At 45.1% G+C, this 24246-nt stretch overlaps 1 protein-coding gene across 2 annotated transcripts in view; it reads left to right on the plus strand.

The window, feature by feature from the left end:
- PGM5 (phosphoglucomutase 5) overlaps positions 1-24246 on the plus strand; it is a 232757-nt gene that overhangs the window by 33241 nt on the left and 175270 nt on the right. For both annotated transcript variants that reach the window (XM_068236008.1, XM_068236018.1), the window contains exons 2-5: positions 1617-1779; positions 18624-18770; positions 21618-21743; positions 23357-23547. In XM_068236008.1, the coding sequence (XP_068092109.1) occupies positions 1617-1779; positions 18624-18770; positions 21618-21743; positions 23357-23547 (627 nt within the window). The remainder of the gene's footprint in view (positions 1-1616; positions 1780-18623; positions 18771-21617; positions 21744-23356; positions 23548-24246) is intronic.

Raw genomic sequence — 24246 nt, forward strand, 5'->3', positions numbered from 1 at the left:
CAGGACCAGCGATGCAGTTCTGCGTCGCCGGCTGCAGGCTAATTAATCAGGAAGCAGCCGCTCGCGCGAGCGGCTGCTTCCTGTCAATTCACGGCGAGGGGCTCCGTGAATAGCCTGCGGGCCGCCGATCGCGGCTCGCAGGCTAAATGTAAACACAAGCGGAAATAATCCGCTTTGTTTACATTGTACGGCGCTGCTGCGCAGCAGCGCCGTAAGGCAGATCGGCGATCCCCGGCCAATCAGCAGCCGGGGATCGCCGCCATGTGACAGGGGACGTCCCGTCACAGGCTGCACAGGACGGATAGCGTCCTGTGCAGCCCCGATCACCAGGGGGCCAGGTAGGAGAGGGGGAAGCGGAATTTCGCCGCGGAGGGGGGCTTTGAGGTGCCCCCCCGCCAGCCACACGCAGGCAGGAGAGATCGGACCCCCCCCAGCACATCATCCCCCTAGTGGGGAAAAAAGGGGGGTGATCTGATCTCTCTGCCTGGTGTTTGAGCTGTGCTGGGGGCTGTAGAGCCCACCCAGCACAGATCACAGAATTCAACGCTGGTCCTTAAGGGGGGGTAAAGGGTGGGTCCTCAAGTAGTTAAAACAATCAGTGGGACAGTTAGCCTCCCACCCCCAATTTGGAATGATAGCACAGCACCGACAATCTTCACCATGCGTTATGTGCGCCCCCCAAAAAAACTGCCATCAGACTCAGTATAGGTAGATAGCCAGGTATAGCTGCCCCAGTATAGGATCTCATGTGTAGGTGCCCTCAATATAGGTAGCCAAGCATAGGTGCTTCCAGTATAGGAAGTCAGTTGTAGGTCTCCCTCCATAGGTAGCCAGGTGTTGGTGCCCTCAGTATAGGTAGCCAGGAGTAGGTGCCCTCCCTCAGTATAGTTAGCCAGCTATAGGTGCCCCCAGTATAGGAAGTCAGGTGTAGGTGCCCTCAGCATAGGTAGCCAGCTATAGGTGCACCCTTGAAAGCCGGCGCCTGAGCAACCGCTCAGGTCAAAGGCCAGCTATGGGTATTAGTATTTCAAATGCACTAATAAGTCTCATTTATAAAAGTCATATTAGTTAAAGCGGACCTGAAGTTTTGGGGGATAAAAAAGAGTTTCACTTACCTGGGGCTTCTGCCAACCCCCTGAAGCCGTCCGGTGCCCACAACGTTACCAAAGGGTCCTCCAGTCCCCTGCCGTGGCTCCATTTCTTCACCACTGACTTACAAGTCGATGGGTACTGTGCCTGCGCGGCCCTGGCTGCATGCATCTTCGCTCCCACTCACGTCACCAGGAGTGTCTTGCGCAGGTGCAGTATGAGTAAACCTCGTACTGCGTCTGTGTAGGATGCTCCCGGCGACGAGGACGTGGGTCGTCCAGGGGACGTGAGCGGGAGTGAGGATGTGGGTGGCCAGACGCAGTAGAGATGTGTTTTGCCTGATTGCTCCTGTTTTCCTTACAGAATGGTACACATTTTACTAAATCTGTAGATTTTTAAGCTGCCACTCAGAAACATTTTAATGCTAAGAAAAGTTTTCTGGATTTTGGGAGAAGAAGCTTTGCTGTAAAGTCTGGGTAACTGACCTGGAAAAAAAACGTAATTGATTTTTTTCTTCTTGAATCTAGATTGGACGGCTAGTTATCGGTCAGAATGGATTGTTGTCCACACCTGCTGTATCATGTATTATTCGAAAAATCAAGGCAACCGGTGGAATTGTCCTGACAGCTAGTCACAACCCTGGAGGGCCTGGTGGAGAATTTGGAATCAAGTTCAATGTAGCCAATGGAGGTATTCAACTAATTTTCACATCTTAAAAGTATGTTTAACTATTTGCGCAGGTCACTTGTATTCAGTTTAATAGCTGTGTTCTGAATGTCTTACATATTATTGCATAAATGTATGCATTTGTTAAGCATCTTTTACAGCAGTTTGTTTTCAATATGAGTAGTAGTCATCACTACTGTATGCTATGCTTATAACTACATTAACAGACACTAAGCTGAAATATAATGTACATCAAGTCTTTTCCTAAAATAAATTTGTTAATAATTATTTGATACTAAGTGGCTAAAGCCTGCAACCCTCACCTGAATAATCTGATCATCACTAGGGTAGATGAATGGTTAGTGAAAGAGTACTTAAGGCAAAAAATGACCAAGGCTGTCATGACCGGCTCTGTCTAAATGATGATGGATCAGGTGGGGGGTGTTAGGGCTGATCTGTCCTCTTCCGCTAGTAGAGCAAATCAGGCCCTCAGTATTAAGTATGAATGCTGGAATCAAATGCATTCTAGGTGACTGTTACTTCAAACATATTTTAACCTCTTTTTAGGTTTTATGAATTATTTTCTGAATTATGGTCGTTTCAAAGCAGAACAGATGTAATGAACATGAGGCACATCTGCCAATTTGGGGGGCTCCATATCCCCGCAATGCAATATGCAGTTATGGCTAGTGGCGCGGGGTGCCCTGCTAGCAGTGCTTTATCCCTAAGTGGTGCTCAGCTATAGTGTGCGGCGCTTCGGGGATTTGGGGCTAGTTTGGGCACCAGGATTTGGCTACAGTTAGCAGCTGACCAATAATACATGTTTAGCTATATCATAGCGGAACACCGCTCGGCTACAGCAGTTCAGCATTTGGGAATACAGTGGGATGCAAAAGTTTGGTCAATCTTGTTAATGGTCATGATTTTCCTGTATAAATCCTTGGTTGTTACCAAGTGCTTCTGATGACAGGCCACTCTGTAATGCACATGTGCTCGTGTGCGCTCGCTCATGCGCAGTATGGGCCGCCCATCTTCACAAGCACTTGGGAAGTGCTTCCAAAGCCATGGGAGTGCTTCCAGAGGTGGTGAATTTGAACAAGGGACAGTACTGGAATGTGGCTTGTGGCTTTATCTTGAAAGTCTGTAGTATGAGTAAACAGTGTTATGCACCCCAACAGTCAGTATACTGCTGTACATGAGTCCTTTCACCTTTCTAAATTACTGTATGTGTTCGACTATGGTATAGCCAAATGCTGTGGGTTAGTATAGGCTCCAGGATTCAGCTACAGTGGGCACCTAGGCATATGGAATAGTTACTAGCTAGTGTTATGGGGTTACTAGCTAGTGTTAGGTGCAGGTAGGGGCAGCCTTAGTGTTAGGTGTAGACAGGCAAGGGTTAGTGTGAGGTTTAGGTCAGGCTAGACAAGGTAATAGTACACTATCAGTAACATCTATATATATAATAGGCTAAGTGCCTCAACCTTCAAGCAAGAAGAAGAAGTAGTGCCCTGCCCCCAGGGCCGGTCCTAGACTTTTCGCCGCCCCCCACCCAGCCGTGGGTGGGGGGCTGCCGAGATGGGGGACCCAGGCGAGGGAGGGGGGGTCCGACCCCCCCCCCCTCCCTGCCGCTTAAGCTGGAGGGGGAGCGCAGATGGGGGACCCAGGTGAGGGAGGGGGGTCCGACCTCCCTCCCCGCCGCTGTGCCCAATACCCCCATCCTGCCCGCTACCCTCTTATGCGGTGTATGCTACGCCGCAGGTCCGCTAGTTACCAATATTCTACTATAGGAAACATCTTGTGCTCCTTTTAGGAGGCACCCCTTTTAGATGTACATGCTTCAAATATCTAACACTGTTATAATTCCAGTATGACTTGGAAGAACTACCAATTGCCCAGGCTTTAATTTAATCATGCACTCATCTATACTGGGAATCTGCCGGAATGGGAAATGCACACAGCTACCGTCAAAGCTGAAGAGATGTATCAAATTATGTGCCATGTAAGCGATGTGAATATGCAACCATACAAAATTGAAAATTCTTCTATAAAGGTTGAGTTTGGTTGGAGTTACTGTTTCTAGCTGCATCTTCTTGTCCAGTCTACTAAGATGGAAAATTCTCAGCCAGTTTCTATAATGTTTTTCTTCCCCATGGCTGCAGTGTGACCCCTTCTGCATGATGCTGCCCGCCTCTCTCTCTGCACAGCACAAAACATACTGCATGGCAGTGAGCCAAACAGTCTATTAACAGTACAATCTCCTATCCGTATGATCAATCAGATAGGGTACTGGTAATGGTGGCGATCCATGATGAACAATCGTTCTATCGGAACAATTCCTGTAGTCTGATCGGATTGCTTATCATCTTCCCCTCCTGGTGGACCCAGAAAAATTGGATCATTAATGGACAACTTCCGATCAATCAGATTGGGTGCCATTAATCAAATCTATGACGAACAATTGTTTTATTGACCGTTCTGTTGATCCATTCTTCAAAATTATTATTTTGGACTGATCGGATTACTTATCATTTTCCCCTTCCTTGGTTTGGTGGGCCCAAACAGTTGTTTCCTATCGTTTGCAACAATTGGATCGGACTATTGAAATTGGATTGTTGATGAGCTCCTTAAAACTGGTGCCCAGATCAAGTATTCTGATTCGTTGCTCTGTGTAGCTGCTCCAGTTTGCATCTGTTTTGTACCACTTTCGCTCCAATTTTACTTTCCCTGGTTTTGGTAGATTTGTCCCACTATCTGCATGGTGTTTGTATGCCCTCACGTTTGCAGGAGTCTTCGCTCAGAAAGGTTCTGCTAAGCAACTTGACATCTGATCAGATTGCTGTTACTGTTCAGTATGTATGACTGGAATAACCGAGACAACAGATTATCTTTTTTTTTTTTTAGGTGCAGAAATGAATAGCTTTATCTACTCTGTAAACCACAGTGTAATATACTGGTACTAAATAAATCCAGGAAACAATTAAAATGTACCTACCAGTCCTGAGGTCTGGCCAAGAGTGTGTTGGAGAAAATCCACATTCAAGTTAATTATGATTTTCCATTACTGTCACGTTCCTGCCAAAGATAGTGTATCTCACCGTTATTTTGGTAGGAAGCAGGAAATTTGGGCACATGAGGCAGGTGGACAAAAAGGGCGCCGCCATTCACTCCCATAATAAACAGGAAAAAAGGGCGCTGGAGAAAAATAACGTTTTAAAAGCGGCGCCCGGAGACTTTTAATGTTTTATAACTGCTTCTCATGATTACCCATTATTTAATGATTTATAATTTTTTAAACATTATTTTTAAACGAAAACAGTACAATTTTTTTTAAAACATTACTTTTAAACGAAAAACCGTACAATTTTTTTTAAAAAAACATTTTTAAACGAAAAACCGCACCATATTTTTTTTTAAACGTTATTAATGCTTATCACAGGGGGGTCTTAGGTTTAGGCATCACAAGGAGGGTCTTAGGTTTAGGCACCACCAGGGGGGTCTTAGGTTTAGGCACCACCAGGGGGTCTTAGGTTTAGGCACCAACAGGGGGGTCTTAGGTTTAGGCACCACCAGGGGGTTCTTAGGTTTAGGCACAAACAGGGGGGTCTTAGGTTTAGGCACCAACAGGGGGGTCTTAGGTTTAGGCACCAACAGGGCGGTCTTAGGTTTAGGCACCAACAGGGGGGTCTAGGGGTTAGGGATAGGTACAGGGAGGGTTCTGTGTGAGAGTAGGGTTAGGTATAGCTTTAGTAAAATTCTTATTAATGTTTTATAAAACGTTCTTATAAATTTCACTTTTTAAACAGGGAAGAATAACGTTTTTTTAAATTGCTGATTTCATACACATTATTTAATGATTTATAACTTTATAAAACATTATTTTTAAACGAAATATAGCACAATTTTTTTTAAACGTTATTCATGATTATCGTTTAAAACCCTGCGCCCTTTTTTCCCGGCGCCCTTTTTTAACGTACGCATTTTGGTATACATCCCCTTATAAAAGCCTGATTGGGCTAACTACCTCCTGACATAAGCAAGCTTTTCACAAGAACACCATACACCACGTGGCACTTTTCTTAGTAGTACCCCCTTATTACACATAAAGCATTTTATTCTGCAATTCATTTAGTTATTCAGTGTTTTTTTAGATTTTTTTTAAATTAAAAATGTGAAGAACTGTGTAAATGTGTGTTGCCCATGAATTTGTACTGTTAAAACTCACCTGAAGTGACCAAATACTGCTGAAATTATATATGCCTGTATTCTGTATGTAGTGCCTTAATACCCTATGGTGGATCTCTTTGTATGGGCTCCACTCTGTTGCACTGCTCTGCCTCCCTATGATAAAGAAGTAGCGTGCTCCATGTAAATTTACACTCCCACTGCAGCAATGCACTGCACACTCCTCTTCTGTGAGACTGGCTCAATTCAGAGGCACAATAAACGGGGGGGGCGAGAGCAGCGTGACAGAGGGGAGCCCATCCAAACATGGAAACAGGTAAGTGTTAGTGTCAGTTTAGCGTATGTTTGGGCTCGGTTATACTATTCCCCCTCCGAGTCGTAGCAACTTTGGAGGGAAAAGTAATTTGGGGATCGCCAAAACCCCGAATTAGTGTTGGGCGAACAGTGTTCGCCACTGTTCGGGTGATGTTCGGGTTCAGCCGAACACCTGATGGTGTTCGGCCAAACTGTTCGGCCATATGGCCGAACTAAGAGCGCATGGCCGAACGTTACCCGAACGTTCGGCTAGCGCTGTGATTGGCCGAACGGGTCACGTGTAGTGTTGGGCGAACATCTAGATGTTCGGGTTCGCGCCGAACATGGCCGAACTCCGAACATAATGGAAGTCAATGGGGACCCGAACTTTCGTGCTTTGTAAAGCCTCCTTATATGCTACATACCCCAAATTTACAGGGTATGTGCACCTTGGGAGTGGGTACAAGAGGGAAATTTTTTTTAGCAAAAAGAGCTTATAGTTTTTGAGAAAATCGATTTTAAAGTTTCAAAGGGAAAACTGTCTTTTAAATGCGGGAAATGTCTGTTTTCTTTGCACAGGTAACATGCTTTTTGTCGGCATGCAGTCATAAATGTAATACATATAAGAGGTTCCAGGAAAAGGGACCGGTAACGCTAACCCAGCAGCAGCACACGTGATGGAACAGGAGGAGGGTGGCGCAGGAGGAGAAGGCCACGCTTTGAGACACAACAACCCAGGCCTTGCATGAGGACAAGAAGCGTGCGGATAGCAATTTGCATTTTGTCGCCATGCAGTCATAAATGTAATACAGATGAGAGGTTCAATAAACAGGGACCGGAAACGCTAACCCATCACAGATGTTCATTGTTCATGTTACTTGGTTGGGGTCCGGGAGTGTTGCGTAGTCGTTTCCAATCCAGGATTTATTCATTTTAATTTGAGTCAGACGGTCTGCATTTTCTGTGGAGAGGCGGATACGCCGCCGATCTGCGACGATGCCTCCGGCAGCACTGAAACAGCGTTCCGACATAACGCTGGCTGCCGGGCAAGCCAGCACCTCTATTGCGTACATTGCCAGTTTGTGCCAGGTGTCTAGCTTCGATACCCAATAGTTGAAGGGTGCAGATGGATTGTTCAACACAGCTACGCCATCTGACATGTAGTCCTTGACCATCTTCTCCAGGCGATCGGTGTTGGAGGTGGATCTGCACGCTTGCTGTTCTGTGTGCTGCTGCATGGGTGTCAGAAAATTTTCCCACTCCAAGGACACTGCCGATACCATTCCCTTTTGGGCACTAGCTGCGGCTTGTGTTGTTTGCTGCCCTCCTGGTCGTCCTGGGTTTGCGGAAGTCAGTCTGTCGGCGTACAACTGGCTAGAGGAGGGGGAGGATGTCAATCTCCTCTCTAAAGTCTCCACAAGGGCCTGCTGTATTCTTCCATTTTGACCTGTCTGGCTCTTTCTTCAAGCAGTTTTGGAACATTGTGTTTGTACCGTGGATCCAGAAGGGTATAAACCCAGTAATTGGTGTTGTCCAGAATGCGCACAATGTGTGGGTCGCGTTCAATGCAGTCCTAGGCCGAAGAGGTCATAGCCTAGGGTCACAAAACCTGTTTATTTGGGCAATTTCAATGGTGGCGAGTCTGACGTACATAAATCGCAGCGATGGCCGTTAGCAACGTCTGAATCTCACGAAATGTCTCATGCAGGTAGAAGACATATTGTTAGACTTGGGCTCCAAAGATGGGTTCCCTACATCTCTGCAAACCAGAGTTACAGGGCTCCAAATTTGGTAAAATCCCCCATAGGCTTTCATTGGGCCTCCTATTTACAGTTCCAAAATCTCACATCTTTTTAAAGGGCAATTACTCAGCAGTGGCAAATTTTCTAGCATTGTAGGGACCCTTAGGGGGAACATGACTGGTGAGTTTCGGGCCCCTAGGCCAAAGAGGTCATAGCCTAGGGTCACAAAAACCTGTTTATTTGGGCTATTTCAATGGTAGTGATGGTGACGTACGTAAATCGCAGCAATGGCCGTTAGCAAAGTCTGAATCTCACGAAATGTCTCATGCAGGTAGAAGACATATTGTTAGACTTGAATTCCAAAGATGGGGTCCCTACATCTCTGCAAACCAGAGTTACAGGGGTCCAAAATTGGTAAAATCCCCCATAGGATTTCATTGCCTCCCTATTTCACTTTCCAAAATCTCACATCTTTTCAAAGGGCAATGGCTCAGCAGTACCAAATTTTCTAGCATTGTAGGGACCCTTAGGGGGATCATGACTGGTGAGTTTTGCCACTGCTGAGCCATTGCCCTTTGAAATGGTGTGAGATTTTGGAACGGTAAATAGGAGGCCCAATGAAATCCTATGGGGGATTTTACCAATTTTGGACCCCTGTAACTCTGGTTTGCAGAGATGTAGGGACCCCATCTTTGGAATCCAAGTCTAACAATATGTCTTCTACCTGCATGAGACATTTCGTGAGATTCAGACTTTGCTAACGGCCATTGATGCGATTTATGTAGGTCACCATCACTACCATTGAAATAGCCCAAATAAACAGGTTTTTGTGACCCTAGGCTATGACCTCTTTGGCCTAGGGGCCCGAAACTCACCAGTCATGTTCCCCCTAAGGGTCCCTACAATGCTAGAAAATTTGCCACTGCTGAGTAATTGCCCTTTGAAAAGATGTGAGATTTTGGAACTGTAAATAGGAGGCCCAATGAAAGCCTATGGGGGATTTTACCAAATTTGGAGCCCTGTAACTCTGGTTTGCAGAGATGTAGGGAACCCATCTTTGGAGCCCAAGTCTAACAATATGTCTTCTACCTGCATGAGACATTTAGTGAGATTCAGACGTTGCTAACGGCCATTGCTGCGATTTATGTACGTCAGACTCGCCACCATTGAAATTGCCCAAATAAACAGGTTTTGTGACCCTAGGCTATGACCTCTTCGGCCTAGGACTGCATTGAACGCGACCCACGCATTGTGCGCATTCTGGACAACACCAATTACTGGGTTTATACCCTTCTGGATCCACGGTACAAACACAATGTTCCAAAACTGCTTGAAGAAAGAGCCAGACAGGTCAAAATGGAAGAATACCAGCAGGCCCTTGTGGAGACTTTAGAGAGGAGATTGACATCCTCCCCCTCCTCTAGCCAGTTGTACGCCGACAGACTGACTTCCGCAAACCCAGGACGACCAGGATGGCAGCAAACAACACAAGCCGCAGCTAGTGCCCAAAAGGGAATGGTATCGGCAGTGTCCTTGGAGTGGGAAAATTTTCTGACACCCATGCAGCAGCACACAGAACAGCAAGCGTGCAGATCCACCTCCAACACCGATCGCCTGGAGAAGATGGTCAAGGACTACATGTCAGATGGCGTAGCTGTGTTGAACAATCCATCTGCACCCTTCAACTATTGGGTATCGAAGCTAGACACCTGGCACAAACTGGCAATGTACGCAATAGAGGTGCTGGCTTGCCCGGCAGTCAGCGTTATGTCGGAACGCTGTTTCAGTGCTGCCGGAGGCATCGTCACAGATCGGCGGCGTATCCGCCTCTCCACAGAAAATGCAGACCGTCTGACTCAAATTAAAATGAATAAATCCTGGTTTGGAAACGACTACGCAACACTCCCGGACCCCAACCAAGTAACATGAACAATGAACATCTGTGATGGGCTAGCGTTTCCGGTCCCTGTTTATTGAACCTCTCATCTGTATTACATTTATGACTGCATGGCGACAAAATGCAAATTGCTATCCGCACGCTTCTTGTCCTCATGCAAGGCCTGGGTTGTTGTGTCTCAAAGCGTGGCCTTCTCCTCCTGTGCCACCCTCCTCCTGTTCCATCACGTGTGCTGCTGCTGGGTTAGCGTTACCGGTCCCTTTTCCTGGAACCTCTTATATGTATTACATTTATGACTGCATGCCGACAAAAAGCATGTTACCTGTGCAAAGAAAACAGACATTTCCCGCATTTAAAAGACAGTTTTCCCTTTGAAACTTTAAAATCGATTTTCTCAAAAACTATAAGCTCTTTTTGCTAATTTTTTTCCCCTCTTGTACCCACTCCCAAGGTGCACATACCCTGTAAATTTGGGGTATGTAGCATGTAAGGAGGCTTTACAAAGCACAAAAGTTCGGGTCCCCATTGACTTCCATTATGTTCGGAGTTCGGGTCGAACACCCGAACATCGCGGCCATGTTCGGCCTGTTCGGCCCGAACCCGAACATCTAGATGTTCGCCCAACACTACCCCGAATTACAAGTGCACAGGGTTTGTACTATATGCCTAGTGCTATAGCGGCGCCCAAATCAGGCAGTATGCAGATAGCGCCGTGCGCCAAAAGAACCTGCTTCATCAGTTTAGGTGTGCTTTAACCTCTTGCCGACCACCCCCAGCCGATGGGCGGCGGCAAAGACTGGGCCTAAACGACCGCAATACGCCCATCGGCGGAGGCGGCGGCAGGCGTGGTTGTGCGGCGATCGCGTCATTTGTGATGCGATCAGCCGCCGGCGACTGGCTCCGCCCCCCTCACGCTGTAACCCGCCGGCCGTTCGGAAGCGCCGGCGGGTTACTAGCACCCGGATCGCCGCATGTAAACAGTATAATAGGCTTTGTAATGTATACAAAGCCTATTATACTGGCTGCCTCCTGCCCTGGTGGTCTCAGTGTCCGAGGGACCACCAGGGCAGGCTGCAGCCACCCTAGTCTGCACCCAAGCACACTGATTCCCCCCCCCTGCCCCCTGATCGCCCACAGCACCCCTCAGACCCCCCCCCCCTGCCCACCCCCCAGACCACTGTTAGCACCCAATCACCCCCCTAATCACCCATCAATCACTCCCTGTCACTTTCTGTCAACGCTATTTTTTTTAACCCTAAACTGCCCCCTGCTCCCTCCTGATCACCCCCCCACCCCTCAGATTCTCCCCAGACCCCCCCCCCGTGTACTGTATGCATCTATCCCCCCTGATCACCTGCCAATCACCTGTCAATCACCCCCTGTCACTGCCACCCATCAATCAGCCCCTAACCTGCCCCTTGCAGGCAATCTGATCACCCACCCACACCAATATATCGCCCGCAGATCCAACATCAGATCACCTCCGAAGTGCAGTGTTTACATCAGTTCTCTACTCTAAACACCCACTAATTACCCATCAATCACCCATCAATCACCCCCTATCACCACCTGTCACTGTTACCCATCAGATTAGACCCTAATCTGCCCCTTGCGGGCACCCAATCTCCCGCCTACATGCTCAGATTGCCCTCAGACCCCCCCCCCCCCTTATCAATTCGCCAGTGCATTATTTACATCTGTTCTTCCCTGTAATAACCCACTGCTCACCTGTCAATCACCTATCAATCACCCATCAATCACCCCCTGTCACTGCCACCCATCAATCACCCCCTGTCACTGCCACCCATCAATCAGCCCCTAACCTGCACCTTGCGGGCAATCTGATCACCCACCCACACCAATAGATCGCCCGCAGATCCGACGTCAGATCACCTCCCAAGTGCAGTGTTTACATCTGTTCTCTACCCTAAACACCCACTAATTACCCATCAATCACCCCCTATCACCACCTGTCACTGTTACCCATCAGATTAGACCCTAATCTGCCCCTTGCGGGCACCCAATCACACGCTCAGATTGCCCTCAGACCCCCCCCCCTTATCAATTCGCCAGTGCATTATTTACATCTGTTCTTCCCTGTAAAAACCCACTGATCACCTGTCAATCACCTATCAATCACCCATCAATCACCCCCTGTCACTGCCACCCATCAATCACCCTCTGTCACTGCCACCCATCAATCAGCCCCTAACCTGCCCCTTGCGGGCAATCTGATCACCCACCCACACCAATAGATCGCCCGCAGATCCGACATCAGATCACCTCCCAAGTGCAGTGTTTACATCTGTTCTCTCCTCTAAACACCCATTAATTACCCATCAATCACCCCCTATCACCACCTGTCACCGTTACCCATCAGAATAGACCCTAATCTGCCCCTTGCGGGCACCCAATCACCCGCCCCACACGCTCAGATTGCCCTCAGACCCCCCCTTATCAATTCGCCAGTGCATTATTTACATCTGTTCTTCCCTGTAATAACCCACTGATCACCTGTCAATCACCTATCAATCACCCATCAATCACCCCCTGTCACTGCCACCCATCAATCACCCCCTGTCACTGCCACCCATCAATCAGCCGCTAACCTGCCCCTTGCGGGCAATCTGATCACCCACCCACACCATCAGATTGCCCCAGACCTACCCTCAGATCACCTCCAAAGTGCATTGTTTACATCTGTTCTGCCATCTAATCACCCACTGATCACCCATCAATCAGCCCCTGTCACTGATACCCATCAGATTAGACCCCTATCTGCCCCTAGGGCACCCAATCACCCGCCCACACCCTCAGAACGCCCTCAGACCCCAGCCCTGATCACCGTGCCAGTGCATTGCTTGCATCTATTTCCCCCCTCTAATCACACCTTGAGACACCCATCAATCACCACCTGTCACCACCTGTCACCCCCTAGCACACCTACCCATCAGATCAGGCCCTAATTTGCCCCGTGTGGGCTCCTGATCACTCGGCCAAACCCTCAGATCCCCCTCAGACCCCCTTCCGATCACCTCCCCAGTGCATTGATTGCATCTATTTTCCCCTCTAACCACCCCCTGAGACACTCATCAATCACCTCCTGTCACCCCCCTAGCACTCCTATCCATCAGATCAGGCCCAATACAACCTGTCATCTAAGAGGCCACCCTGCTTGTGACCGGTTCCACAAAATTTGCCCCCTCATAGACCACCTGTCATCAAAATATGCAGATGCTTATACCCCTGAACAGTCATTTTGAGAAATTTGGTTTCCAGACTACACACGGTTTTGGGCCCGTAAAATGCCAGGGCAGTATAGGAACCCCACAAGTGACCCCTTTTTAGAAAAAAGACACCCCAAGGTATTCTGTTAGGTGTATGACGAGTTCTTAAAAGACTTTATTTTTTGTCAAAAGTTTGCGGAAATTGATTTGTATTGTTTTTTTCACAAAGTGTCATATTTCACTAACTTGTGGCAAAAAATAAAATCTTCTATGAACTCACCATACACCTAACGGAATACCTTGGGGTGTCTTCTTTCTAAAATGGGGTCACTTGTGGGGTTCCTATACTGCCCTGGCATTTTAGGGGCCCTAAACCGTGAGGAGTAGTCTAGAAAACAAATGCCTCAAAATGACCTGTGAATAGGACGTTGGGCCCCTTAGCGCACCTAGGCTGCAAAAAAGTGTCACACATGTGGTCCTACCCAGCATGGTTATATTTAAAAATACACCACAAAACACAGTATACTACTCCTGAGTACGGCGATACCACATGTGTGACACTTTTTTGCACCCTAACTGTGCTAAGGGGCCCAAAGTCCAATGAGTACCTTTAGGATTTCAAGGGTCATTTTGTGGCATTTGGTTTCCAGACTACTCCTCACGGTTTAGGGCCCCTAAAATGCCAGGGCAGTATAGGAACCCCACAAGTGACCCCATTTTAGAAAGAAGACACCCCAAGGTATTCTGTTAGGTGTATGATGAGTTCATAGAAGATTTTATTTTTTGTCACAAGTTAGCGGAAATTGATTTGTATTGTTTTTTTTACAAAGTGTCATTTTCCGCTAACTTGTGACAAAAAAAAATCTATCTACAAAAAATAAAGTCTTTTAAGAACTCACCATACTCCTAACAGAATACCTTGGGGTGTCTTCTTTCTAAAATGGGGTCACTTGTAGGGTTCCTATACTGCCCTGGCATTTTAGGGGCCCTAAACCGTGAGGAGTATTCTAGAAACAAATTCCTCAAAATGACCTGTGAATAGGACGTTGGGCCCCTTAGCGCACCTAGGCTGCAAAAAAGTGTCACACATGTGGTATCGCCGTACTCAGGAGAAGTAGTATAATGTGTTTTGTGGTGTATTTTTACACATACCCATGCTGGGTGGGAGAAATCTCTCTGTAAATGGACAATTGTGTGTAAAAAAAATAATCAAACAATTGTCATGTACAGAGATATTTCTCCCACCCAGCATCTGTATGTGTAAAAATACACCCCAAAACACATTATACTACTTCTCCTGAGTACGGCGGTACCACATGTGTGGCACTTTTTTGCACCCTAAGTGCGCTAAGGGGCCCAAAGTCCAATTAGTACCTTTAGGATTTCACAGGTAATTTTGCGACATTTGGTTTCAAGACTACTTCTCACGGTTTAGGGCCCCTAAAATGCCAGGGCAGTATAGGAACACCACAAATGACCCCATTTTAGAAAGAAGACACCCCAAGGTATTCCGTTAGGAGTATGGTGAGTTCATAAAAGATTTTATTTTTTGTCACAAGTTAGCGGAAAATGACACTTTGTGAAAAAACACAATTAAAATCAATTTCCGCTAATTTGTGACAAAAATAAAAATCTTCTCCGATCGCCTCCGGCGATAGGTGATCAGGAAATCCCGTTCAAAGAACGGGATTTCCTGGAGGGCTTCCCCCGTCGCCATGGCGACGGGGCGGGATGACGTCACGGACGTCGTGACGTCTAAGGGAGTCCCGATCCACCCCTCAGCGCTGCCTGGCGCTGATAGGCCAGGCAGCGCAGGGGTCTGGGGGGGGGGAGTCTCTACGGCGGCGCGGATAGCAGCGATCGAGCGCAGGGAGGCGGTGATCGGTGTGCTGGCGCAGCTAGCAAAGTGCTAGCTGCGTCCAGCAAAAAAAAAATTACGCAAATCGGCCCAGCAGGGCCTGAGAAAACCTCCTGCGCGGCTTACCCCGAACTGCGTTCAGGGTTACCGCCAAGGAGGTTAAGGGGCGAAAAGACTGTGGTCCTCAAGTGGTTAAATAAAGATATTGTTTTACCTTTGCTTATTTCTAAAAAATAAACATAACAACACTTGTTTTCTTCCTGCTTTCCAAAATCACTCTCTAGCAAGTACCTATACTGTCTACTTGCTGAACACCATTCTGATAGTTTAACTCCGCCTTTCAGGAAGTGCTTTGGAAAATGAAGGAAAACTTGAGAATTCTTCATGAAGACATTTACTAGTCCAGAGCAGTTAGATTATAATATCTACTTCAATGGTCAGCTACATAGTTTACAGTGCATTTCCTCAAGAACAAATGTCTGTATGTGTAGATACTGTTTGTATTTTACATTTTTCAAGTTATCATCATAGTGGTCCTCTAAACATTTTTTTTACACGTTTGTGAGCTTTATTTTTCAAACATTTTAGAGTGAACCTCTAAATGGTTCAGAAAAGGGTGAGAAATGGGAATGAGGGTTTTTATTCTTTTTGTAGTAGCTACTCTTTAAAGTGGGACTCCAACTAAAACTTTCTTCTTCTTTTTCATTTTGGATGGAGCATTGAAGGGTTATTTATGGCTTTTATTTATTTATTTATTTTTGTTTTGCTTTTGGTGTCCAAATTAGAAGGATTTTAACGTGTTCCATTTTATATCACTGACCCTTTCATCAGGAGAGAAAGTAAGCACAACCTTCTCAAAGGGATGTAAACACAATATAAAAACAAAAGCCTTTGGTGATATAACACTTTCCCTTGATACTAGAAAGGGTTATTTTTGTTTTATTTTTATCTGTGTACTCATTTCAGAGATTTTGTTATCCTGTTAATTGTCGGTAGCTTCATAGAAACATGAATTAAGGGTAATATCTTCATCTGGAACCTAGATAGCAAAGAGAGCCTGGCCAGGTTTCTATCTCCTAACTAAAAATAAAACATGTTTGTCTCAAAGGACAACTGAAGTTAGAAGACTATCGAGGTGGCCATATTTATTTCCTTTTAAACAATACCAGTTGCCTGGCAGCCCTGCGGATCTATTTGGCTGCAGAAGTGTTGGAATCAGACCAGAAACAAGCATGCAGATAATCTTGTCAAATCTGACAAGAATGTCAGAAACACCTGGGCCCATATGCAATTATTTTTTTCTCCTGCGTTTTCTCCAAGGTGATATTTTCAAACTGTTCAATAAAATGCTTTCTAAACCACCAGAAAGCAAGAAAACACTTAAAATAATGTTGATAGTACTTTTTAACCAACTTTTTGGTACTTTTTCGATTGCAGAGTGCTGAAAAATTAGTGTAAATAAAAGATGAAAAATGATCTCCTAGGAGAAAACTGAGGTGAAAAAGTGAATTGCATATGGCCCCTGATGTGCATATACTTGTTCAGGGTTTATAGCTGAACGTATTAGAGGCAGAGGACCAGCAGGACAGCCAGGCAACTGGTATTGCTTAAAAGGATATAAATATGGCAGCCTCCATATCCCTCCCACTTCAGTTGTCCTTTAAGTTGAACCTTAAAGGAGCACTTTCTTGAAAAATTCTATAGATTAAAATGCATGTGCATGCATATAAAATGTACCTTTGTTTTAGAGAAAAATACACTATAAATGTATATTTTCCAATGTCGTTATCACTTAGAGTAGGTTGTAAAAATCTGTCAGGTCTCACAGGTTTTAGACTAGTCCATCTTGTCATGGGGGATTTTTAGGTATTTCTTTATTTACAAAAGCACTTAGGGCTAGTCCACACTAGGTCCGGAAACGTATCCGTGGCTGCGTTTTTCAGCCCTTTCAGTCCTGGATACTAATGTTAAAAATAGCAGCCGTCCTCACCCAAGAAAAAAACGGATCCGTCTGTTTGAAGGGACCCGTTTTCAAAACCTGAACGGAAGGTCTGGAATTGCTGCATTTTTACGGACCAGGGATACACGGATGGGTAGTGAAAAGCAATGGGGAAACGCAACTCCATCTCCACAGGCAAAATAGCACCAAAAACTAATGAAAAAACGGATAGCCTGAACTTTATTATTGGTCCAAAAAATCCTTCCACTACCTTCCTAATGATAGAGACGTTTTCTGTCCGTGTTTTGGGGTAAAAAACTGAACGGAAACTGATGCAAAACGGATGCACTTTTTATGAAAACGGATCAGTTTGCGGTCTGGTGGTACTTCCCCTGATCCCGGACTGCAGCGTCTGTCCTGCAACCGTGCCTAGTGTGGACCTAGCCTAACTGAATGGCAGTTGCACAAACCTACTGCCAAAATAGCATGCAAGTGAGCAGGAAGGCTGGCCAGCATGTTTGTATAGAGCTTTGGTAAAGAATAAATTTAAACCATGAGAATTTCCCATGAGGAGATGGAATAGTCCAAAACCTGTCAGATCTGTCAGTTTTTTAAGTATGTATAAACATGTATTTTACATTTTACAATTGTTTGTGATAGTGATCCTTTAAAGTGAACACTAGTTAAAGCTTGTGTCAAAAAGGAATACTTACCTAAGAAGAGGGAAGCCTCTGGATCCTATAAAGGCTTCCTGGGTCCTCCTCACTCCTACCATCGCTTGCTGGGACCCTCCTTAATTTCGGGGCCATGTTCCTCTTCTGGCACAAGCGCGGACATTTTGCACTAGTGTGAGCATGGGCATTCTTACGCAGTAACATGGAGCCACTCGTGGACGAGGAACTCTGGCTTACTGTGCAGGCGTGGCCATACTCACACATCCGCAATGTGGTTGCGCTCGTGCTTGAAGTGGAATGAGGCCTGATCAGATTTTCGATGAGCCCTTGTAAAAAGTCTTTTGGGGGTCTTGGAACAGCAAGGAGACCAAAGCCCCAACAGGATGCAGAGGCTTCCCATCTTGCATAGGTTTTAGCTTTTGGCTATGGGTGGGATGTCAAATCTCAGAAATGATGACATAAGACATTTTAAAAGTTAATCTGGGTTTATTCTGACATGGTTGCTCCACACACACCATGTGTTCTAGGCTGACATGCTGTACAGGGGGCGTCCAATCTGTCGGAAGTCAGTGGTTGGGGAATTAGCACGTACCATTTTCTTGTTTCCATAAACTGTTGGTGATTTCTTTACGGGTAGAAATTTTTAAATTTATTGAGTGAAAGGAAATATACATCTATTAAAGTCCTATTACAAGCAGATGGACTAGTAAAATATTATTGCATTCAAAATGAATAACCAGTACTAAAGGTTCCTCTGGAAGAAAGCCTAAACGTATGCTATCCAGCTGCTGAATTGTTAAAGTCAGATTTATATTTTTATAGCATATAGCATCAAAACATATGTCCTTGGTCTGATAAATCAATTGATTGTCATTCCACATTCTGGGAACAATTTCATGTGGATTTTTTATTCCTTCTTCCATTACATCTTATCAACTCCACCAATTACTGTAGTTGTTGAGTTATATTGTACAGCTGTTCATTGGTCTAATGGCCTAACTTTGGAATAATATAGATTTCATGTAACCTTTGTTTTGTTCATCTTTTCATTTCAGGCCCCGCCCCAGATGCTGTTACAGATAAAATTTTCCAGATCAGCAAAACTATTGAAGAATATGCCATCTGTCCTGACTTACATATTGACCTCTCAAGAGTGGGAAGGCAAGAGTTTGACCTTGAAAATAAATTTAAGCCATTTAGAGGTACTAAAATTCTCAGTCTAGACTAAGAGAATAACAACAAACATTTGTACTGTACATCAGTTAACATGCATGCCAAAAACATACTGATAAGTAAATGGATACATCTTCAACGTAATTGGCCTTAAAGTACAGTAGAGAACATTGAACTATGACTATGGAAGGGATTAGATTTTGAGTTACTGTGAGGGCACAGAGTTATTCATACTGGTCATGCACAAGTACAGTCCGCGCTTGCCTAGAAGAACGAATCCGCTGGTGCACGTCTCTTCATTTTTTCCCTCTGTGCCGAGACAATGTGGCACTCCAGAACTCTTGGAGACACATCAAGGGAGTGGAGCCACGGAAACATATTTAACAAGCTCTTACTAAATGTTTATAGGGACCCAGTGCTGCAACGCTGTGGTGTAATAGGACCTGGGAACCTTCTGGAGTATACAGAGGCTAAAATTCTCAGTCTAGGCTAAAATAAAAACAACACACATTTGTACTGTACAGTGTTAACCATAAGTTATCATACATGGCAAAAGCATACTGATAAGTTAATGGATGCCATTAGACTATGGTAGAGAACATCAAACTGTGACTCTGGAAGGCATGACATTTTGAGGTACTGTGAGGGACAGTTAGGCCTCGTTCACATCAGGGACATTTCTGTGCGCTTTTCACAGTGCATTGCCCTGTGTGTTCAGCAAGATATTGATTTTCCAAATGTGCCAGGTTCACATCTATGCACCGCATTCACCAGCACTAAAAAAACGTAGAGTTGCATGCATTTCTGTGCAATGAGCTGTAAAGCGCACATCAATGCAAGTGAATGGGTGCTCTTTTTTTTTAACGCATACAAGCGCATAGACTAGCATGCATTTTTTTGACACCTAATTGGTAAAAAATTTTTTACAAGCGAATGCGTTTTTTAACACGCGCTTTTATACATTTCTCAGTGCAAAAGATGTTCCGTGCGCATTTGGAAGCGCGTATGATGTGGTGAAATGCAAGAACAGCAGAAGGGCATAGACAGCCCTTCTGTGGTTCACATCTTCTGCGCTGCGCAGCAGTACGATGCGCTATGATGTGCTTGCGTACTGCTGCCTGCATTTTTCCCGCAAGCGCAGAGCTGATCTCATCACTGTTAATGGATAGGATCAGCAGCGCAGCGAGTAGCGGCACAGATGGCGTGCGATCGTATGCGTTGCATCCTGATCACACGGCCATCTACATTGAAGAGATTTGAGCGAGGCCTCAGGCCTCGTTCACATCATACGCGCTTCCGTGTGCATTTGGAAGCGCATATGATGTGCTGAAGCGCAGGAATGGCAGAAGGGCATAGACAGCCCTTCTACCGTTCACATCTACTGCGCTGCGCAGCAGTATGATGCGCTATGAAGCGCTTGCGTACTGCTGCCTGCATTTTGCCCGCAAGCGCAGAGCTGATCCCATCACTGTCAAGCGAGTTGCGTTCCAATCGCATGGCCATCTGCGCTGAAGAGATGTGAACGAGGCCTCATTTCTATCTATGCGCATCTGTCCACTTCTGTCCGCTTTTCAGCAAAATGTATCAATCTGTAACATTGATGTGCTGATAAAAAGCGGACAGAAGCGCACAGATGGAAACGAAGGCCTCGTTCATATTAGGTGCGCTGAGAAACATGTAAAAGAGCATGTTAAAAACTCATGCGCTTGTGCGTGCTTTAGTGCGCGCTTCAGTGCATTGTGCTGCACATTTTTTAAGCCCGTTTTTCTTATTGTAGCAGTTGTCAATAAAGCTTTATTTTCATATGTAAATGTATTTTTTTACCAATTAGGGGTAAAAAACGCATGCGCTTCTATGCGCTAAAAAAGCGGACCCATTCACTTGCATTGATGTGGACTTTACAGCTCAACGCACAGAAATGCATGCAACCCCTACATTTTTGTAACGCTGCTCAGCGCAGCGCATAGATGTGAACCAGGCGCATTTAATTACATGGGAAAATAAATACCTTGCAGAACGCACAGGGCAATGTGCTGTGAAAAACACACAGAAACGTCCCTAGTGTGAACGAGGCCTAAGTGACATGACTCTGTAAAGGACAGCAGAGATGTCAGGGCTACAGTATATAAATGCATAAAACTATTATCCATCACTTCATGCTTTCTTCAAAAGAGAAACTTTTATAATGTATAGACATTTTTTGTTTACTTTTGTTCAAATTGCAATATTTGTTTGTGGTTCAATTTGATGCCAATAAAAATGTTAGCATCCTGTTGCAAATGCAAAGAGGGATCCAAACAGACAAACTCAAATGTAATTGACATAAGAATCAGTCTTCTTTTGTTAGAGACGACATGCAGTATAAAGCTACATAGCCTTATTCAACAGTCCTGCAGTTTAAATACAGTATGTTATTATTAAAAAAGCACTCCCTTTGGCATGTACTATTTGAAAGTAAGACTAAAAGCCCATGATAGATTGATGGAAATTTGAAAGGTTTAAATTGTCTTCCGTCTTTAATAATATCTCAATTGCTGGTGTGCAAACAGAGCTCCTACTTTCCTTATGTTTGGCGCACCTCTTTGCTTCTGCTGCTCCAGGTCTGCACTTCCATACTGTTCTTGTACTCATGCTTCTGATGCCTTCTGATTCATGTCAGAAATACCTTAATTGGGTTTCTAGAGGCAATACAGACAATTCATCTGTACTCAAAGTCCAGTAACCTGCCGCAATCAATCTCACTGATCACACTGCTATAAATCTGGCTATTTCTTTTTACATGTTAACACTGCTTATTGAACTTTTTTTTGTGAATTAAAACCAGTAATGATTTATAAATGACATAACTGTTTGTGATCTCTTTATTTGTCTTGTAGTTGAAGTAGTAGATTCGGTGGAGGTATACCTCAATTTACTTCGAACTATTTTTGACTTCAGTGCAATCAAGGGCCTACTTACTGGCCCCAACCAACTGAAGATAAGGATTGATGCCATGAATGGAGGTAAGGCTGATGCTGTAGTGAAACATATACAATAACAGTTACCGTATGTCACAACTAATAAACTAAATCAATCAATCGATATTCTTTTGCTTTTTTTGTTGTTGAACTTTGTGGCATTGCTATATTTGAAAAATGTTAAAAGAAGAAAAGATGAGAGGCATCAAGCAAAGACTGAGTGGTTAGGATTTCTAGTAGACTTACTTACGTACATTCTCACATCCGTGTGCATTTATGCCTGCATGTTCTACAGGCACCTCATAATTATTTCAGGGGAACAATATTTTTTATTCTAATCTGGCTGTACCAATTCTTACTTTCCCTGTGATGGGATATCTGGCACACAATATTGTGCATATACTATAATATATTGGTTATACATTCAATTTTAACATTTCAAAAAATGTTACTATGCCTTTTTACGTAAAGTACCATACATTTTTTTTCCTCTATACACTTGCTGCTTTATAATTAATTAATAAAATGTAATGACAAAAACTGATCATTGCTACACAAGCCTAGTAAAGTTAACCACTTAACGACCGCCTAACGCCCATAGACGTCGGCGGGTTGTTAGTGGTATAGCATGGAAACGGCCGCTCGATCGAGCGGCCTTTCCATGCTAGTTCACGGAGACTGTCTCCGTGAACAGCGTGCGAGCCGCCGATCGCGGCTCGCACGCATAATGTAAACGTCCGGGGAAGAAATCCCCGCTGTTTACATCACACGGCGCTGCTGCGCAGCAGCGCCGTGACGTAGATCGGCGATCCTCGGCCTCTGATTGGCCGGGGATCACCGGCATCTGATAGGCAGAAGCCTGTCCTATCCGGCGCAGGACGGAACTCCGTCCTGCGCCACTCACAGGTACAGGGAGAGGGAGGGAAAGCCGGGGAGGGCGGAAAGCGCTGCGGAGGGGGGCTTTGAAGAGCCCCCCCCGGAAAGTGCAGGCAGCCGGCGGCGATCAGACCCCCCCAGCAGGACATCCCCCTAGTGGGGAAAAAAGGGGGGAAGTCTGATCGCCCTGGCTATTTCCTGATCGGTGCTGCGGGCTGGAGAGTCCACGCAGCACCGATCAGAAGAAAACCCCGTGGTCCTTAAGTGGTTAAAGATATACGGGCCCATATGCAATTCACTTTTTCACCTGAGTTTTCTCTTAGGTGATATTTTCTCAACTTGTATATAAAATACATTTTAAATTCCCAGCAAGTAAGAAAATACTCAAAATAATTTTCAATTACTTTTTGGTACTTTTTTAATTGCAAAATGCTGAAAAATTATTTTAAATACAAGATGAAAAATTATCTCCTGGGAGAAAACTCAGGAGAAAAAGTTAATTGCACATGGGCCATGATATATAAAATAAAATATGTAATGAAGACAGGGAGATGAATTTGACCTTTAATCATTGAACACTCTGGGGACGTGGATTCTGCTGGAAGCCCTTGGCTATTACAGCTTGGCTCCTGGATGTCCATATATAAAAATAAAGGGTCCTGTTAACTCAGTGGAATTGAATTCTGACACGTTATTGGTATTAAGCTTTTGTGCTGAACTATGCCCCAAGCCACTAAGCACTGTCTTAGTTAAGAATGCACACTGTGTCATCTTTCTTTCAGTAATGGGTCCATATGTCCGACGAATTCTTTGTGATGAATTAGGAGCACCTGCCAATTCTGCAGTCAACTGTGTCCCTCTTGAAGATTTTGGTGGCCAGTACCCCGACCCCAACCTAACATATGCCAGTGGGCTCCTGGAAGCTATGAAGGGAGGGGAGCATGGATTTGGAGCTGCATTTGATGCTGATGGAGTAAGTATTTCATGCATTCAGAGCTTGCTGCTCTCTCTGCCAGCATTTCTGCTGTTGGGTGCGCTGCCAGCTACTGCCAGCTCTGAACTATTCTGGGATATATAGTAATCGCATAGCCTGGGGAAACTTCCTACATCGAAAGGCATCCCTGCTGCTTCAGTTAAATCTATCTTAAGCCCCATACACACACTCAACAGCGGTCTTTTATGCAGCACAATTCTCAAACAACTTTTGTTGTGAAACAAGTTAAACAACCCAAAAAAAGTTGCTTGCTTTTCTTCACACGGCTGATAAGACTGATAAGACGTCAATCTAAAGCCCCAAACACACGCTCAACAGTGGTCTTTTATGCAGCACAATTGTTGAACAACTTTTGCTGTGGAACAAGTTGAAACAGCTAAAAAAAAGTATTTTGCCATTGTTCAAAAAGCTGATAAGACTAATAAGAAGTCAATACAACCGTTGGATTGACTTCTTCTTGACTTCTTCAGGAAACCTTAAAAGAGAAAAGTTTTACTCACCTGGGGCTTCTTCAAGTGCCTAAATGTCTTTAAGGTCCCGCACCGAAGGTATGCTGTTCCCCAGTCTGCCGCTGTTCCCTCTGTAAGATCGAAACCAACGGCTGGGTTTTGTTCTTCTGCACATTCGCATGCATGCTTTGCACCCCTCGTGATCGCGCTCCTATACCCAGGAGTGTTT

This window comes from Hyperolius riggenbachi, chromosome 1 (genome assembly GCF_040937935.1).
Source record: "Hyperolius riggenbachi isolate aHypRig1 chromosome 1, aHypRig1.pri, whole genome shotgun sequence".
NCBI classification, from domain to species: domain Eukaryota; kingdom Metazoa; phylum Chordata; class Amphibia; order Anura; family Hyperoliidae; genus Hyperolius; species Hyperolius riggenbachi.